This window comes from Brassica oleracea, chromosome C9, assembly GCF_000695525.1.
Source record: "Brassica oleracea var. oleracea cultivar TO1000 chromosome C9, BOL, whole genome shotgun sequence".
In the NCBI taxonomy this organism is placed as follows: Eukaryota; Viridiplantae; Streptophyta; class Magnoliopsida; order Brassicales; family Brassicaceae; genus Brassica; species Brassica oleracea.
The window spans coordinates 8,795,105-8,814,826 of NC_027756.1; the positions used below are offsets into that span (position 1 = coordinate 8,795,105).

Sequence of the window (19,722 nt, forward strand, 5' to 3'; positions counted from 1 at the left end):
TAAAAATAGGAATAAAACAATGGTCTTTGTACAACATTATATTATAAAGTGATATTTGAGATGGATCCATTATATATATATATATATATAATATTTTTAAAATACAGTAAAATACTATATCTACTTTTTTGATTTACACAGTTTAATCGAACAAGCAGAAAAATTTTGATTTTTTTTTAAAGTTTGAAAAATTAAAATAAAAAGAAAGTTTGAATTGAAAAATGTATTATTCAAAAATAATAAAAAAAATTATTTATTTATTTAAATATTTATTTATATTTTTATATATATAAAGTAATGATAGAAGTTTTTTTACCTCTTTAATATAATTTATTTTGGTCATTTTTCTCTTCACATGCTATTTTAGTGGAAAAAAAAACTCATTTTTATATCTTCTAAGAGAATTGCTCGTTAAGCACTTTAGTTGTTTGATACTTTTACGGTTTTACATATGTTATTGCAAGTTTATGTGTCGCTTTAACATTTGATATAAAATCAAGAAAAAATACATATGTACGAAAGAAAATTGATATTTTCAATTATTGACCTATTTTAGTGAATTCTATTAATTTGACTATGGATAAACGATAAATTTCCCTATAAATTACAAAACTTTTTTATTGAAAATTTATTACAAAAATAAATATTTTAATGTGATACTTATAGTTATGCGTACTATTTGTTTACACAAGGAGAACAGAGTAATTAGTGGTCCGAAGATGTTTTTTTTTTTGCAATGAACGGCTATTCTATTAATCAAGTTTGAGGTGGTCTGAGTAATCAGATCGGAATAGAACCGAAGATGTATTTAAATTAGTAATAAATATTATTTCAGTGAATATTATAAGCACACCATTGAGTACTGACAAAAGAGAGTCCAATAATATAGGTAAACAATGTAAAATAAACAGCATAGTTTTTAAAAATACAAATTTGAAACTCCTTGATCCAGAAGTAGCAACAAAAACAAAAACAAAACAAACAGCCAGGGAACAAACAGCCAGGGAACAAAGAACTAACTCTTTGCTTATCTCTTGTTTGACGGAGGCGTGAGAGACCGTACATGTTTGCAGAATTCTCTGGATACGATACAGAGGAAATTGCCAAAATTGAGGTATATACTAGTTTTGGTAACTTTTATAATTAGATAAAATCTTGAACTATTCAGAAATATAAACCGGTCACTTAGAATCACTAATATATTTAAAAAAATTTGGTATATTAAGTGAGGTTTAGAAGAAGGGACAAATGGTGAAAGATCATGTTAACTTAAAAAAATTGGGTTGATGATCAATTCTGGTGTTAAATTATCAAATTTTGTCTCATTAGGGTATGGGTCAACTCGTGGTTGCAAGCTCATCGCACACTCTATCTTGTTGATTATCCGGAAAATATTAATTTCTAAAAATATTATCGAATATTAATTTTGCTATTGTGCATGATCATTAAATGGTTCATAGTGTATACAAAGGGAAAAGAAACAACAACTCTACTTATAAGTTTACTAGGGGCATTGCCTCTGCGCAAGCGCGAAGTTGTGGACATAATTCTTGTTTCATCTCAATATTTGTTAGGGTTATTCAACCAGGCGCCCATTCCCAGTTCTTTCTCTTCTCTTTTTTTTAGTTGTAGGTTTTGCATTTTGAGTTGTTTTTTAAGTTTTTTTTATTGTTATAGAATTAGAGTTGTGATGATGAATTGTGTATGCATTGTTCTCCACTTATGAAGGATTAAACTGTGCTAGTAATGTGATTGATATAGTTCGTGTTGTTGTTTGTTGTGTCACTGAGACTTATTGTTTGTTTGTCTTTTTAATTTGTTTATTGTACTGTTGAGAGTACATAAATTATTAAAGTTGTTGAGAGTATCTTTTGTTTCTGGATATTTTTTCTCCAGTTTAGTTTTGTAAGCTGTTTGTATTAAGTAATAATTTTTATTATCCTTATTATGTTTGTTATATGTTTTTATTTTATTTTTAAACTTGTCGCTCTTACCGGATTATACACGTTCGGGTTCGTATCGGGTATTTATAGAAGAAGTTAAAAAAGAAAACTTAACTCATATCAATGAAACAATGACGGGAACGAAAGCAAAATTTTATAGAGGTAGAAAATGAAATCACTTATGAAGAGTTAATAGTAAACAAATCGAGAGCAAGAAACATAATCTCATTTCGTCATTATACAATCGATGTTGCCTATTTAGTTATGGTGATTTGTGTCAGCCGCAAAACTTAATTTTTTTTTGTGCATATGAAGTCTTAAAAATAATTAAAATGAGATGTAATATGTTAACTATTCAACAACGATGATATATTTAAGAGATCAACATTTGTATTCGTCATTATATAATCGATAAAAATTGTAGTGTTGCAAAATGTTAAAACCATTTAATAAATATACATTATTATAAAAACTCACTATGTGCATGCGCGCGAGTTATCATCTAGTAAACATGATAAAAAATGTAACAGAAAAACACATTGTTCAATCGACATCTTTAACTCTTATTATATGTTTGTGACACAGATATGCACTCGAAACTACTGTGTATAAAAGCTTAATGTATAAATTGGTTCCTAATATGAACGAAATACATATTAGGATATCCAATCTGTTTGAAATCATCAAGTAACTGGTAGATATGAAACTTGAAATCTATATATCTATTTTTACTTCAGTTTCCAGTGGATTGTATAATTCATGTTCTTCCTTTATTGCCGGACTAATAAGGAACATGAAAGTAGTTTCATCTATCACATGAAACTATGCATCTTCACAATCAATTACATATTAATCTTTCTTTGGTGCAACGACTCATTTCAATCTCACTTGTTTTACACCTTCTAGTGTATGGACTATTGGTCCAAATACCTCTCTTTCACAAGAGTTTTTATCTTTGTCTATTTCTTCTTTCTGATTTGGCAAATCATCTCTTCGTGTACACTTTTCAATAGACTTTATTTTATGATCATCTTTCTCATTCATCATATCAACTGCTACTTTGTAGGTATAAATATCATCGACGTCGATTTGCTTATCGGTTCCATTTTATTTCATACATGACATAACTTATTGAGATCTCTTCATTGTCTCAGGTGCCTAAATTTCTTTCAATCATGTTTAATGTCTCTTCTGGAGATCATTCAAAACTATATTGGCTCGTTTTGACCATTATCAATATATGCTCCTTTTCATTTACGGGGATTTTTATATTTGGAACCAATATGTCTACCATGCTACATGCATGACTAGCAGTTTGATATTGTTCTTGTAGAACATCTATTTTTATTGGAGCATTTACAGCTGGTATATGTGACTTGATCACTATATTTATTTGGGTCAGCAAATTTGTATGGCAACTGCTTTACTAAGCACTATAGTTGAATTATGTTTTGGACTTCTATTTGACATTTTCTTTAGTCCGAGGATCAATGATAGTTCATATCAACTTATTTTCTTTTCCAGCTGTTTATTTTCTACCCCTTATGTTGGAAATACTAATTGACATTTAGCATCATATCGAGCCTTACTTATATCCTTCGGGATGGCTTTAGATACTTAAATATCAACGAAGATTTATATCCAACATATATTTCCAACCTTATTAACTAAGCTCTATGGTGGAGCAACTGGAATGTATATTGCACATCCAAAATTCTTAGATGAAAAATGGTTTGTTTCTGACCCAATACTAATGATGGGGAGACTAGTGATTACTTGTTGGCTTGATGCGCATTAGTGTTGCTCAAAATCAAGTGATAATATATTTTGTGTTTGTTTTTTCAATAATGTGTTGTTGTGTATATAGTAGTATTTGTTAGTGGTGACGTGAGTCTCTCATATAAACCATATTTAATTTCAATAACTTTGCATTTATGTATTTGTTGATTCTAAGATTAACGATTCAGAGTCAAAATTATATTTTTTTTTCAAAATTTTGAACATTATTCTTTTAAAATGTTTTTTGCCATATCTCCATATTTTGACCTTACCTATCACCATCTTTGTATTTTGTTTACCTCACCGGTGCTTCTCCCAGGAATGATTGTTATGTTTTGGAGTAGAGTTCTTCTTGTCCTTCTTGTCCTGTGAGATTATCTCGTATTTGTTGTAGATCGGTTTTATGAGTTCCAAGTTGTGCGGTTGTTTCTCACTGCGTTGTAGGTTGTTCCGGTTAATATTGATTGCTCTTCTTCTACCTTAAATTTTGGCTGATGTTGGAGACAACATCTTCTTGGGTTGGATCAGAGTTTAGGTGTCGTTAATATTTTTTTCCTCGTCGTTGGCTTGACGTCATAGTCTCTGCTCGTCTTGGTTTTAAAATTTTGTTTTTTTCGCGATCTAACTTCTTTCCTCTCTTTCATAGCTTGAGTACGACTCTACGGTTTGCTAATTTCATTTGGTTTTCCCTTCCCATGCTGTTCTCTCATCTCGTTGCAGTTTTCATTGCTGCTCGCGTCTCTAGTAGCTCTCACTTTTGCCTTGTTTGCCACTCTAGGTTTGGATAGTGTTTTCCTCTGTGTATGCTCAGTGGGCTTGGAAGGTTGTTTTTGGTATCAAGCTTGAGCTCTGGTTTTTTGGTGGTTGGCTTCGATTCTCACTCCCTCAGGTTGTTTCTTTTCTTTCCATGTTTCCCTTGGTATAGGTGTACGGAGTTAGTCTCATGGAGCTTTGGTCCTTTTTATCCAGAGTATGTGGTTCTTCACTGGCATGGGCGCCTTGCCTGTGCATATGTAGTTTGTGAGGCGCTTCTTACCTATTAGCTGGTGGCTGAGCTTTTAGGGCTTTAGGCATGTGCCTTCCTACTTCGTGCTGACTTTGGCGTTCCGGTTATTATGTATCTTCTGGGTCGCTTTCTTGGTTCTTTGCATTGGTACTCTATCACACACATTTGTATTCGGAGGATTGCTTTGTCTCGGGTTTTATCTTTTTGCTTTCTTCTGACCTCTGATTATTTTAGCTAAAACACTCTATGGTAAGATGAGATAATTTAGTCTTCATTCTCAATCTCTTTTCAGCTTCGGACCTTTATTGAGTTAGTATTATTATGGAATTTTGCGTTTTTTCTGTGGTTGTGGAGGTTTTAGGTTTAGACCATATGTTGTGCTCTAGTTTCTTCTTCTTAGTTTAGTTATTTTATGATTTTTAGTGAAATAAATATTTAATTTGTAAATAAAAAATAGAAAATAGTAAAATATAATAATAGTGAAAGTTAATATTATTTTTAGCTGTTCATAAATTAAATAATTAAAATTATTAATATTATTTTACTTATTTCTTTATTCATCTTGAATTTTACTCATCAATAAAATAATTATCAAATTTCATATAATGATTCTTTGTGCGAGAACGATTAGATAACTAAATTTCTCAGAAATTCTATTAGATACGAAAGTTTCGCATTCTTTTGTTATTTGTTTATTTATTCTAATTTTCTGAGTTTTTGCATTATTCAAGTTCCATCGGTAATTTTTAATATAACAAACATGTAAATTTTGATGAAAAAATAAAAGAGGACACGTGGCAGCAAACCCCCCTGCCACTTGTCAGAAGAAAGGAAAATGTCTACTTTATATATATTGCTTCTTCTTGGGTTGGGTAAGAGTTTAGGTGTCGTTAATGTTTTTTCCTCGTCGTTGGCTTGACGTCATAGTCCTTGCTCGTCTTGGTTTTAAAATTTTGTTTTTTTCCGTGATCTAACTTCTTTCCTCTCTTTCATAACTTGAGTACGGCTCTACGGTTTGCTAATTTCATTTGGTTTTCCCTTCTCTCGCTGTTCTCTCATCTCGTTGCAGTTTTCATTGTTGCTCGCATCTCTAGTAGCTCTCATTTCTGCCATGTTTGCCACTCTAGGTTTGGATAGTGTTTTCCTCTGTGTATGCTCAGTGAGCTTGGAAGGTTGCTTCTGGTATCAAGCTTGAGCTCTGGTTTTTCGGTGGTTGGCTTCCATTCTCACTCCCTCAGGTTGTTTCTTTTCTTTACATGTTTCCTTTGGTATAGGTGTACGGAGTTAGTCTCATGGAGCTTTGGTCCTTTTTATCCAGAGTATGTGGTTCTTCGCTGGCATGGGCGCCTTGCCTGTGCATATTTAGTTTGTGAGACGTTTCTTACCTCTTAGCTGGTGGCTGGACTTTTGGGGCTTTAGGCATGTGCCTTCCTACTTCGTGCTGACTTTGGCGTTCCGGTTATTATTTATCTTCTGGTTCACTTTCTTGGTTCTTTGCGTTGGTACTCTATCACACACATTTGTGTTCAGAGGATTGTTTTGTCTCGGGTTTTATCTTTTTGCTTTCTTCTGGCCTCTGATTATTTTAGCTAAAACACTCTATGGTAAGATGAGGTAATTTAGTCTTCATTCTTAATCTCTTTTCACCTTCAGACATTTATTGAGTTAGTATTATTATGGAATTTTGCATTTTTCTATGGTTGTGGAGGTTTTAGTTTTAGACCATATGTTGTGCTCTAGTTTTTTTTCTTCGTTTAGTTATTTTATGATTTTTAATAGTGAAATAAATGTTTAATTTGTAAATAAAAAATAGAAAATAGTAAAATATAATAAATAGTGAAGTTAATATTATTTTTAGTTTTCATAAATTAAATATTTTAAATTATTTATATTATTTTACTTATTTCTTTATTCATCTTGAATTTTACTGAACAATAAAATAAGTATCAAATTTCATATAATGATTTTTTGTGCGAGAACGATTAGATAACCAAAATTCTCAGAAATTCTATTAGATACGAAAATTTCGTATTCTTTTGTTATTTGTTTATTTATTCTAATTTTTTGATTTTTTGCATTATTCAAATTCCATCGGTAATTTTTAATATAACAAACATGTGAATTTTGATGAAAAAATAAAAGAGGACATGTGTCAGCAAATTTCTCTGCCATTTGTGAGAAGAATAGAAAATGTCTACTTTATATATATAGATAGATGAAGGTGGAATTCATATGTGGATGGTCGTATTTATTTAACTCAGAATTATGATAAATGATATGGAAAACATCTTAACTATTTTTCTTGGTTGTCCCAAAAAAACTGTGTTTTGTTTGTTTTACATCTAGAATAATAGAATCCACAGTCTGCAATAGTTTGCTTCTCAAATCTGAATCTGAATCTAGATCTGTAGTAACATCAATGCTTCATGTAATCTTCATAGTGCATAAACATAAAATAAGAGCTATTGTTAACTAAAATGGCATCACTACTTGCCAAAAAAAAAGGCATCACTACAAGGATATATTTAATCCATATTAATAAAATTAGGTTTATGACAATTTTAAATTTGATTTTTTTTTTGAAACTAAGAAGAGGAGTATAAAGATGAAAAAAATTTAAATGAAATTTTTTCTAAGATAGCCATTTTTAGTTTATATCACAAAAATAGTCATCACGGAGAAAAATGACCAAAATAAGTTTTATTAAAAGGTAAATATACATTTATATCATAGGGTTAACTAATATAGACTTATGATTTAGAGTTAAGTGGTAAAATTTTGAGGATATAGTTCAAAAATTTTAAAAATAAAAAATAAATATTAAAAATTTCAAAATAAAAATGAGCTATTTTTGTTATTTTCTTCTTTGAAAACTATTTTTGTGACAAAATTTTTAAAAAAAAAATTATTTGAGAGAATTGTGCATTTTAAATTTGATTTACATATTGTGTAACATATTGTGTAAGGGCAAATGTCCAAAATAACACCTTTCTAAGTTTATATCACAAAAATAGCACTCAAAAACTAAAATGACCAAAATAGCACCTTTCTAAGTTTATATCTTATCCCCAAAACCTCATTTCTCAATTCTAAACCCTAAACCCTAAACTCTAAACCCTAAACCCTAAACCTTAAATCCTAAACCCCACCCTTTAACTCTAAACCCTAAGTTTGTGACTTTTGATAAAACATTAAGTGCTATTTTTGTGACTTTTGATTTTAAGTGCTAGTTTGTGAACAAAAACTTGATTTAGTGCTATTTTTGTCTTTTTCTCATTGCGTAACTATAGCACTGTTTTGACATATGTATTATTCCACGTTACTAATTGTATTTATTGCAAATCCAATCCTTTTTTAATTCCATAACAAAATATTATGTTATTGTATGATGATATACTTAATACTGTATATGATAACAAATTCAAGTTGAACTAAACCATAATCGAGTCTAATTAAACCAAACAGAAGCATAACCAAATTATTATTTTTGGACATAGCGAACATTTATAAAATCCTATATAATTGTGATAACGAAAATTTAATGAACCAGTAATGGTCTCATTTATAAATTCAGACTTCTTTTGCAACCAAAAGAAAAAAAAACGTAAGGTAACTGGTCTAAAATTGCATCTGACGAAGTTTATAAACACACGCGGTCTAATGGTGAGTATATAATACGATTAAGAGTATATCCAATTATAAAAGTACACGTCAGTTATTAAACTTATTAACGGGAGTATTATTAAAAAGAAAAATCATACTAATCTCTTTGACCAAAAAAAAAAAAAAAAGCTTACTAATCTCTCTTCCTCAGAAAAGATAATTTTACTTCTGTTTTTGAACGGAAGAGACAGAGACTTCTTCTTCTTCATCGTCGTTGTCTTCTTCTTCTCCTTAGGTGTACAGAGTCGATACCTAACTTCATTTTACATAGAGAGAGAAATCAGAAGAAGAAACAAAATCGTGAAAAGGTGGAAACTTTTTTAAGAGCAAGAGATTGAAACTACACAGAAGGAAACGGTATATATGCGTGGCTAGATATCGATTAATCGATACGTATACTCCTGGAGTGTCTCTTTGAGTGTGTATATCTCTCTCAGTTGTTCTTCGCTGAAAGTCGGGATCTTTAGGCAGAAACAAACAAGCTGTGTGATCCGACGTCGTTTAAAAGTTTTGATCCAGGTTCCATATATTCTCTTGTTTTAAATAGAAGATCAGATTTGGTTTTAGATTTGGAAACTGTAATTGAAAAATATATATATTCTAGGATTTGAGAAGCAAACATTTGTGGAAACTATTGACTGACATGTTTGCCCCTTAAAGCAATGAGCTTGAATGATTGATTGTCTACTAGAAGCTGTGACGATGGTTTTGACTTTTCTTGGTTTGGATATAGCATGGACTTTGTTCCCTTTGGTACTAATTTGAATTTTTCAATGTATCTTCTTCACCATCTTTGATTCTTTTTCCATCTTTCTGTTGGATTAAGTCACCTGTTATGCTTATTTTATCTGTAAAAATGGAAACTTAGTGAAAAAGGGTTAAGCTTTTGATATGATTCATTTCATATGTATGGCATTCTTTCTTTGTGTTGGTCAGCTTGGGAAACTTTGAAGGATAAACTAAAGAAACTTATCTAAATTTAGTTCTTGTTCTGGTTTAGTTTTCAAAATTGCATCTTGTGCAGTTCCTCTTTTGTTTCCTTGTATGTTTTGTCTCTATGGATTTCTGATATTTAAAATGTTTTATTTGTGAAGCTTGTTTGAAGCGTTGTGCAGTGGGTTAAAGAATATCTGAGGTTGAGGTGTTGCAGTATGCAATAAAGCTTTTTGATTTTTTTATGAGATGAAGGCAGTTAAAGGGTGGCTTCTAGGCAGAACAAGTTATACGCAGTCTTTGCCTGGTGCTCGCCACCACCGTTCTCCTACGAAGAAACCAGTATGGATCATCGCAGTGGTTTCTCTGATAACAATGTTTGTAATCGGTGCTTACATGTTCCCTCATCACCGCAACTCCGCTTGTTATATGTTTTCATCTAATGGATGCAAGGCCCTTACTGATTGGCTTCCACCCTCGCCGAGGGAGTTTTCTGATGACGAGATCGCAGCTCGTGTAGTGATTAGCGAAATGTTGAGTTCCCCTCGTGTCATCAAAAAGACTTCTAAGATTGCATTTATGTTCCTAACACCTGGTACTTTGCCTTTTGAAAAGCTATGGGACCTCTTTTTCGAGGTAAAAACTTCATCAACTGTGTCATATGTTTTGCTTCTGTCTGAGAACATACTGTCGCTATTGTACTTTTATTACCTCTTCACAGGGTCATGAGGGGAAATTCTCAGTGTATATCCATGCATCAAAGGATACGCCGGTTCACACCAGTCGTTACTTTCTTAACCGTGAAATTAGAAGTGATGAGGTCTGTCTCTGATGCCTCTATATGTGGATATCATGTCATTACATCTCTCTAATTGGTCATAAAAAGAAACATTATAGGTGGTGTGTGTGTGTCATGGTTCTGTAGTAATTTTCATGACTGTGGTAATAGAATCATATGTATATGTTTTTCTGAAGGTGATCTGGGGTAGAATATCAATGATTGATGCCGAGAGACGTTTGTTGACCAATGCTCTAAGAGATCCTGAAAATCAGCAATTTGTTTTACTCTCTGATAGGTAATCTCTCCCAGACACTTTACTTCTCTTATTACTGAGTATTCTGAGGTTGCCATAACCAACTTGAGAGTGTTTCTTGGTTTTTGCAGTTGTGTGCCACTTAGAAGTTTTGAATACATGTACAACTATATGATGTACAGCAATGTCAGCAATGTTGATTGGTAAACTCATCTGTTCAAGTTGATGAGATATATCTTCCTGGCTTCTCTATGGTAATATATGATTTTATCTTACTCTTCAGCTTTGACGATCCTGGTCCACATGGAACCGGCAGGCATATGGATCACATGCTGCCGGAAATTCCAAAGGAAGATTTTCGAAAGGGTGCACAGGTAAAAGAAACTTATCTAGTAATATGCTTGTATCATACTCTGAAAACACATGCGAGATCGCTAACATACTCAAATATAAGGAATCGTTTTTGTGTCATTGTTGGAGCTTGGAACTTGTCTATACGACAGAAGGCTCTTAAGTAGAGCTATGTTTGCTTATACATGCAATAGCATGTATGCACCATCTAGTGATGAATTGGTAGTACCACATAGTACTAATATCATCAGTTAAACACATTTGATCGGCATATTTGGTTTCATTCGTCTTCATTGAGAAGCATTTTGATCAAGTTTAACAAGTTTTCATGGCTTAGTCAACTCTATCTCTGTATCCGTGCAGTGGTTCTCAATGAAGCGTCAGCATGCTGTAATAACTGTGGCAGACAGTCTTTACTACTCAAAGTTCCGGGACTACTGTCGGGTGAGTATGACCTAAGCCGCAGAATAGATGCTTTTGAATCTCTTTTCTCTATTTTATGGAAGGCATTGCTATTTAGATCTATGAAAAATAGCCACACATTGATGTTAAGGCCTTGTTTTTTTTTTTTAATTCAGCCAGGTGTAGAGAGCAACAAGAACTGCATAGCGGACGAACACTACTTGCCAACATTCTTCCATGTGAGAATCCATTTTGATTCTATAACTAAAATGAAAGTGTTTCACTTTCTCATGCTTTCTTTATCCGTATTGGTGTGATAAATCTCTCAGATGCTTGATCCTGGTGGCATTGCTAACTGGACTGTAACATATGTTGATTGGTCTGAGAAAAAGTGGCATCCAAGAACATACATGCCCAACGATGTCACGCACGAGTTACTGAAGAACCTCACGGTATTGTCACTAAATTGCTACGATCTCTTAAAACTCTTCCTTTGCTTGCTTCCATTAGGATAATCAATTGGTATACCTTTTCATCCATTTGCAGTCCATTGATGCAGTTTCACGTGTAACAAGTGAGGGAACGGTACACGCTTCAAAACCAATTCATCTCCACTTGTAACCAGTTGTAAATCTACCTCTACCTTCATTATAACTCTCATGTCTATTTTCTTATGTCTGCAAAACTCAGGGTGAAGTAACATGGACACCATGCATGTGGAACGGAATCAAAAGACCTTGCTATCTCTTTGGAAGGAAATTCCACGCAGCTACTCTCAACAAACTGATCGACCTCTTTTCAAACTACACAAGCATGGCATAGACCTCAACAAGGCGTTTTGATTGATCGATGAAACGCAAAGCAAAAGAAGGTATTCTTTTCGACTGGGATTCTTTGGCCAACGTCCCATTACATTCTAAGGAACCAAGTTTTAAATTTGAGGAACTACCATGGAATCCTTAGAAGATGTAACTTGCTGCAAAGTCCTTTTAAGAGGAGAGAATCATTGAGATTTTTGAGAAGCATAGGAAGTGTTTGGTGTATTTCATCTGGTTGGGGACGTTGAGACATTTTGAACTCATCTGTTTTCACTACATCTCGTTGTTATTTATAAAAATCTTAGCAGAGTGCTTTCTGTGTTATACAATTTTCAGTTGAGGATCTGATCATATACCTCAGGGATTGAAACTCCGAAGGTGGAGTTTCTATATCAAAAACTAATCATACAAATTGCTATTAAGCATTCTCCTTTTTCAGACAGAATTCTCTAGAGCTACATTCTTATTACTGCATATTACAAAAAAATATTACAAACACAAACAACATTTGTTCAGTGCCGATGTCCCAGAGCCACCACCGGAATCCTCACTTTATGCCCACGGCTACCTTTCAACTTCACCTCTCCAAAGCTGTACACTCCAGAAACCGATCTCACGGTCAGAGTAACTGAGAAAATTCTAGAAGCGCCAGGTCTGAGAGTCATTGCTGGTGGGTTCACTTCAATGGCAGTAGAAGGCTGCATCCTAGCTGTTATTGTGTATGTTTCTTCTACCTCTGCCACATTCGTCACTCTCCTTGTCACCGTCTGAGTCCCCACAAGGTGAGAAATGGCGATGGATGCTGCATTGAAGTTTGAAGGATGTTTCATATCATAGTTGCAGGGCGTGTTGGTGTAGTTTCTTATCTCGTGGGCATCGATCCCCGGTGTTGTGCACAAGAATCCTAGATAGTCCTCATAACCTTTACAAGAGAAAATCAATCAGTCCTATTGACCAGAGAGATCAAAGATCTTTGTACATCTGCAAAACAGAGAAACGGTACCTGCATCAAAGACAAGGCCAGGATCTAGAGCAGCATGTGGATTGACATGACCACTTCCGTAATCAAAAGGAGTGGCTTTAACAAGCGTCACAGCTTCTGTGTCTGAATATTGCTGTGCCTGGAGAAGCCTTCCTGCTCTATCTATAACTGTTGAGGTTGTCATCAAAGCTGATTTGATAGCAGCTGGGCTCCATTGAGGATACTTCTGCTTCACAAGTGCAGCTATCCCAGCTATGTGTGGTGCAGCCATGCTGGTTCCTGATATTAGCGCAAATCCTTCGCCTGCTCAATACACCCCAAAGTAAGAAACTCTCAAAAGAACCTCCACATGTTTAGATGCTTACTTACCAACATAGTTAGGCTCGTCTGTTCCGTTTGGACACCAAGCAGCCCATATAAGATAACCGGGTGCAAGAATATCCGGTTTAAGAAGATCAGCATCTTGAAAACTGAAATCTTTGGTGTTAGGACCTCTAGCTGAGAACAACGCCACTTGAGGTGCTGATTTGTGATAAACAGGTGCTAAACCATCTCCAATGCTTCCCTCAGCTTTAAAGCTTTTCACTCGCCCAGTCCAGTCTCTTGTTGTACTGACATTGTAGTAATCAATCAAATCCTAAAGATGCAAAACACAAAGCTTTTCAAGATTCTGACAAAACTAGGCTGAGAGTTAAGTGAAAAACAATGAATCTCTCATATTACCATTGACTTAGACACATCTGTGATCAAGATTCCTGGAACTGCAGAAGGAACAGGATCGAACTTTGTCCCTGGAGAAACATTTTCAACAACAAGAACGAAACCAGCAGCTCCTAAATGCTTCACTGTCGCAACAACTTTCTTGATGGAAGCTGTACCAACAACGAAGTTGAAAGAGTACCCACAGAGAAGGATCTTTCCTTCAACAAGTTTCTTGTTAAAGACTTCTGGTCTCTGGCAATCAGATGGATTGTACTTTGACGCAGATGAATCAAGCAGAACATCGTTTGCGGAGACCAGTGTGTACAACCGATGAGGCCGAGTTGATGCTGCAGAGAATACATAAACATTTCATCAAAACAGAAACTTGTTATTATAAGCCAAATGTTAACATAACATTTGTTTTTGTTCTTACGTGATAATCCCAGCCCAGCTAGCATTTTTCCATTTCCAAGTGTAAGATGGTTTTTGTATCTGCGGTCATCAATTGCAGCAGCGACGGTAGTTATCCAGGGGCTATACGAAACCAAAGTTTTTGGAAATGGGCCTCCGTTTCCAGCAGCTTGAGCGACGAAAACGCCAGCTTTCACAGCTCCAAGAAGTGTGGCGTCGAATGGATTCAAGAACGTAGTCTTGGTAGTGGTTGGAGGACTGTTGGGACCAACAGAGAGACTCAGGATATCTACTCCATCATGAACAGCCTGCTCATCATGAAGATCTCTAAATTAATATCAACCAAGGCATTGTTTATGAAAAAATAGCATTTAGAAGGGTTACTTGACTCATGTTGCTGAATAAATCATTAATACTAAGCTGAACTATGTTCCATGATACCATGTGATGAATCCATTCTAACTTGTGCTAAGTTCTTACTCTTACCTGATCAATTGCAGCAACTACATCAGCCACAAAGCCTCCGAAAAGCCGGTAAAGAGCCTTGTAAACAGCAATCCTGAAAGACATGATTAGCCTTTTAGCTTATGAAGCAAAAGAAAACAAACTTTCATTTGCACTAAGTATCCATCTACCTTGCACGTGGAGCCATCCCACTTGCTCTTCCAAATTCATAACCGTGCATTCTCAACGGAATACCATTATTCCCAGCAGCAATAGCTGCTGTATGACTGAGACAATAATCAGAATTGCTTAGTACAGTGAAAGGCTTTTGAGTACAATACTAGGAGACTATAAAGGCCATAGAGACGAACCTTCCATGCCCATCACCATCCATTGGCGATGCATAGTCAATATTTGGGTTAAATGCACCAGCCGCTTTAGCAGCTTCAGCGAAGTGTTGGGCTCCAACAATCTTCCTGTTGCAGAAGCTCTTCTTGGTATGAGGATCTTCTTCACACTTCCCCTTGTAGTGATGAAGAGGTCCATAAGGTAATCTATGGTGAGATGCAAAACTGGGGTGATGAGGATAAATCCCAGAGTCAACAAAACCGATAACAATATCTTCTCCTGCTCTCTCAAAGCCACCACCTGTAGGCCACACATCCGTTGGAAGTCCCAGAAACTCTGGTGTATGTGTGGTGAGTCTCCTCACTTTCCAGTCTTTGTTTACAGATTTGATACCTGGGGTGCGACGTAGTGTTTCTGCCTAGCAAACGTAGTGGATTAGTGCAAGGGAACATAGAATGATCTCAAAATCTAATTTTTTTTTTTTACCTGCTCAGGAGAAACATGTACTGCAAATCCATTTATGAGGTGTTTATAGCTGTAAAGCTTTTTGTATGACCCTTCCTCAAAGAGCATTCCAAGGATCATATCGTGCTTCCTCTCTAAGTGACGAGCATACGATGTCACCAATTCACTGAAAGAAAAATAACATATGACCCTTCTTCTTTAATCATATATCCAAATGAAAGAAGAGAAACTATCTATCTAAGTTACCTTGATGTATCAATCTTCTCATCAGATTCAACAGCAGTTGCTTCATAACCATTTTCTCCACCTTTATAACTTATGATTGGATCTCCTTCTATAGTCACAATGTAAACATCTGCTGTCACAGTAACAAGAAGCGCCGAAACAACAAAAAATATCATCCCCATATCCATACTGGTTCGCACAAAATGAAGCTCCAACTTTTAATTTGCTGTAGAATCAAAATCAAATGAATGCATTAGCATCCTATCAAATGGAAACTATCGGTTCACTCCAACCACATAGATATTGAAAAAGAATGACATTAATCATCTAATCTCATACACTCTTCTCAGAGAGATAGTCCAAAAGGACCAACCTTTCACAAGAATCATCTCAAGAACATCAAAACTGAAAATCCAGTGATAAATTGTAGCTAAAACCACCAAACAAAAGAACAAGGAAAGAGATTCATCTTTCTGGATGTTTCACTTGTCAGAGAATCAAACACATAAAAGAGCATTAGCATATCCAACCAACCCAAAGGTAAAAAACTTGAAATCTAAACCACAGCTTGAAGACAAAGAACCTAGAAGTGTATAGTACTTACTCTAGAGAAATCTGCCTAAGCACAATAATCAAATAAAGAAAGTTCAGCTCCACCATATGCCATTTATATAAGAGAAGAAAAAGCTAGAAACTGAAAAACAGTAAGTACAGTATAACAACTATTGCTCTTCAATTAATGAGACAAACAAAGAAGAGGAAAATAGAAGAAAGAATCTTTTGCCTCTCAAGCCTACATTTTTTTTTGTGTAAAAAATTAACATCATCAAATCAAAAAAATATCAAGACTAAGTAAGAATAATACACACTTTCACAAACCATCCAAGTAAGAATAATACACACTTTCACAAACCATCCAAGCAAAGTATAAAACCCGGACGAAATAGAAAGAAAAAAAAAGTGTATACCTTTATGCTTAGAAACTGTAGCTTGAACAGAGTAAAATCCAAAAAAGGCAATAATGTGTACGAACTTACATTTGCTTCACGAGACGAATCCAGACGCAGCAATCAGACAAAACACACACACAAAAGTAGCTTTTTTGAGACGAAAGGTTATAACTTTATTATTCACTACATTTGCAGAAAGAACAAACCCACAGAAGAAACTGATTCAGATCTTTTAATAGAGTGGTTATGATTCTGGGTTTTCTTGGTAGAAGAGAGATCTACCAAAGGATCAAAATGAGACACGGGAGTTCAGTAAAAAAAAACAAAAGAGTTACTGTGATTTAGTGATGAATGGAGGAGGGAGTGTTTGTTGCTTTGTGTGGGGTAGAAATGGAGAAGAAAAGGTTTTAATTTTTCTTGATATTGCTTTATAAAAAATAAAGGTGTTATTAAGGAGACAACGGAGCGAAGATGATGGCGACTAATATTAATTGTTACTATGTTTTAAGAAGTGTTTATGGATTTAACAGGAAAATCCAATTTTTTGGTTTAGTAATGGAATTTACATAAATATCCGATTGTCCGAAGGTGGGGAGGAAGGAGACTGACCATTCGCGCGCGAGATTTGCTGTCAGTTTGTGTTTAAAATGACTATTTTACCCCTCAAAAGTAGATATGTGAAATCAATGTTTTGTGTTTAATTCAGTGAATAGTTATGTGGATTTATTATCTGTACCAAAATATTCAGGTTGATTTTCAGAAAATTGATGATTTACTGTTTCATGTCATTAGTGGTGCAATAGTTATTTCACCTTTTCCATTTATAAAGTATTTTTAAAAGGTATCTTTTTCCCTGAAAAATATTAGCTTTGGCAATCCATACAGAATTATGATGTGGCCGGCCTAAACAAACTTAAATTGGAAGATTGTTGATAACAAAAAAAAAAAAGTTTGAGAGAGAAACATTGAAAAGTGCAAAGAGAAAATTATAGTGTATATATATTGTTGACTTAAATTGGTTACAGCCTTATTACAGGTAAAAAGTTGAATATATTTTTTGCTTGAAAAAAGAGTTAAATATTAAATTCATAATTAGAGGGCCAGTGTTATATAACTCAATAATGATGTTTGTTTTCAATCATAAACGTGTCTTTATTCGAAAAGGCATAATGAAACCGTAAAATTTACAATAAATAGCTTAAGGGAGACTACTCAACGATTTGGAAATCCATACTGAAATCTAAAGTTGGGATTTGATCATTATTTGAGATGCTAGGGGTTCCTATCTTTTATTTTTAATGAGTTGCAAATTGTTTTCTGATCCATTTAGGGACATTAATGTATTATTTTGTTTTGAAACTGTTTAGGTCAAAGAGAAATAACATAAATGGTTGCACTGATCGGTTCAATATAGAATAAATAGATGATAGTTGCACTAAAGCAAATATAGTTGAAATTAAAACATAAAGTAAAGTAGTTATTTCAAAAGGAAAACATGTAAATACATGTGTTTGTTTTGTGATTATGTTGTTTGATTCTTTGATATTTGTGTTATTCACATGTGTATTTTGTTTTGCTGATATTGTGTTTTTTTAAATTTCATTTTAAATTTTGATGTGTTACAATTATTTCTATATTTTTTTGGTTTATTTTAAACTTTCTGCAACCATTGGTTCTCAAATTATCTCATTTTGATTAATAGTAACATAATTTCTTGTTTTATTTGGTTGATCATTTACAAATATACAGAAGTTAAATGATATTTATGTGTATTTTTAAGTATTGTCTATTTGTTATTTTTTCCTCATGTTTTCTTTCTCATGTTATTTTATATTGTGTTTATTTTAAAATTATTAGTAATATATGTGTTTTGATTTAAGACGTACCTCTTTATTCACTGAATGCGAAAGATGGGTAGGTTTTAAATATTTGATTGAATAAAATAATCTAAGATTTTTTTTTGTTTCATTCTTCGTTTTATAATCTTTCTAAGGTTATATTCTCCGCATTTTTGAGCAAATATATTCTTTTATTTTGTTTTTTGTTTTCTTAAATATTTTTTTAAAATCGGGTTTAATTATATTTATATATTATTGTGGTTTTCCATAGATATTTTGTTAATTTCTTACATAAATGATGACAAAAAATAAAAAAGAAAAAATTCCATGTGATATTCTTTTTTATTAAAAATTTTTTTACCTTGTTTTGATGTAACTTGAAAATAATCCCTTATATACTAAATCACAAGTCACGCGACCAATCCTATTATGACATGTGGCTTAAACTAAAAAAAAATCAATTAAAACATAATGGTAAAATCGATCAGTTAGACACATTTCTTTTACGATCCTTAATTGTCTTAAACTAATTTAATCCTAAATTTTCTCTAACTACTATTACCACGTTCAAAGTGAATCATGTTATTTGTGTAACTCCCAAATCATGCAACGATTTTAAACCGTTCACCTTCTATATATTTCAATCAACTAATTTTGTATTTTCTTTTCCCCCCTTTCTGTTTTTTTACATATAGTTACGTCTTCGTTGATCAAAAAAAAGTTATGTCTTCGTTGTCAGTCAATTATTTTTAGGTTTTGAGTGTAGTCAAAAATTGATTCAAATTTATAACAATTCTTTATCCAAGTTCACTATCTCTTCTTCTCAACTTGATACTCTCTTTTTGCATGAGTTACACTGAAGATGTCAATTGAGTTTCCTCCTGTTGCAGTGTTTAATTCTTCAAAAACGAAGATTAAATCAAAGTGCTGCGAATGATGTAATAATATATATATATATATATTTTTTTTTTTCTAACACAAAATGAGGTAATAATATATAAATGATTTTTGAGGTAGATTCTCTTTTTTACTTTTTATGTTCTGTAATTTATATATATGGTAAAATATATTACTTTATAATATAGATGTTTGATAATAATTTTTTTTATTTGTGCATAATATTATAATAAAAAATTATAATTTGATACAATTGGATGTAATTGTACTATTCATATATTAACATGCTGTTTTTAAGAACTATTATTAATTTTATGATATTTTGTTTTCTTGAAAATTGAACTCTCGAAATTTTTATATTAACTAAATTAAATATGGTTTAAAAATTGTTTTATATAATATATACTATATATTTCAGTTTGTGTTTTTATTTTCACCATAAAGAAACAACAACTATTACAATTTATTAATTGAAATTGATTTTAAATGCAGTGGCAGTTTCAGTTTTAATAGTATAGATGTTTTCTAATA

General features: G+C 33.1%; 2 protein-coding genes across 7 annotated transcripts; one reads left to right on the forward strand and one right to left on the reverse strand.

Moving 5' to 3' along the window:
• Positions 1-8,485: 8,485 nt before the first annotated feature.
• Positions 8,486-12,272, forward strand: LOC106318248. Its single transcript, XM_013756146.1, has 11 exons — positions 8,486-8,910; positions 9,486-9,960; positions 10,046-10,144; positions 10,300-10,400; positions 10,490-10,561; positions 10,642-10,732; positions 11,073-11,153; positions 11,288-11,350; positions 11,441-11,563; positions 11,658-11,696; positions 11,802-12,272. The coding sequence occupies exons 2-11, from the start codon at positions 9,574-9,576 to the stop codon at positions 11,931-11,933; spliced, it is 1,188 nt and encodes a 395-aa protein (XP_013611600.1). The 5' UTR covers positions 8,486-8,910; positions 9,486-9,573; the 3' UTR covers positions 11,934-12,272.
• A 10-nt stretch (positions 12,273-12,282) lies between these two features.
• Positions 12,283-16,848, reverse strand: LOC106318247 (subtilisin-like protease SBT2.5). Of its 6 annotated transcripts, none has more exons than XM_013756139.1 (11): positions 16,544-16,848; positions 15,528-15,732; positions 15,303-15,447; positions 14,840-15,234; positions 14,660-14,755; positions 14,511-14,583; positions 14,047-14,332; positions 13,635-13,960; positions 13,281-13,548; positions 12,933-13,214; positions 12,283-12,851 (listed from the first exon to the last, which is right to left on the reverse strand). In XM_013756139.1, the coding sequence occupies exons 2-11, from the start codon at positions 15,692-15,694 to the stop codon at positions 12,442-12,444; spliced, it is 2,448 nt and encodes an 815-aa protein (XP_013611593.1). In that variant the 5' UTR covers positions 15,695-15,732; positions 16,544-16,848; the 3' UTR covers positions 12,283-12,441. The 6 variants fall into 6 exon arrangements, with proteins under 6 accessions (XP_013611593.1, XP_013611599.1, XP_013611594.1 ...); XM_013756145.1 differs by lacking the exon at positions 16,544-16,848 and adding an exon at positions 16,475-16,493; XM_013756140.1 differs by lacking the exon at positions 16,544-16,848 and adding an exon at positions 16,376-16,451.
• Between the last annotated feature and the right edge of the window lie 2,874 nt (positions 16,849-19,722).

Coding starts and splice junctions, on each gene's coding strand:
- LOC106318248 (XM_013756146.1), top strand. CDS start 9,574: ATGAAGGCAGTTAAAGGGTGGCTTCTAGGCAGAACAAGTTATACGCAG. Junction 10,733..11,072: donor ATTTTCGAAAGGGTGCACAG/GTAAAAGAAACT, acceptor GTATCCGTGCAG/TGGTTCTCAATGAAGCGTCA. Junction 11,564..11,657: donor AGTTACTGAAGAACCTCACG/GTATTGTCACTA, acceptor ATCCATTTGCAG/TCCATTGATGCAGTTTCACG.
- LOC106318247 (XM_013756139.1), bottom strand. CDS start 15,694: ATGGATATGGGGATGATATTTTTTGTTGTTTCGGCGCTTCTTGTTACT. Junction 15,235..15,302: donor TACATGTTTCTCCTGAGCAG/GTAAAAAAAAAA, acceptor TACGTTTGCTAG/GCAGAAACACTACGTCGCAC. Junction 12,852..12,932: donor TGGCCTTGTCTTTGATGCAG/GTACCGTTTCTC, acceptor TCTCTTGTAAAG/GTTATGAGGACTATCTAGGA.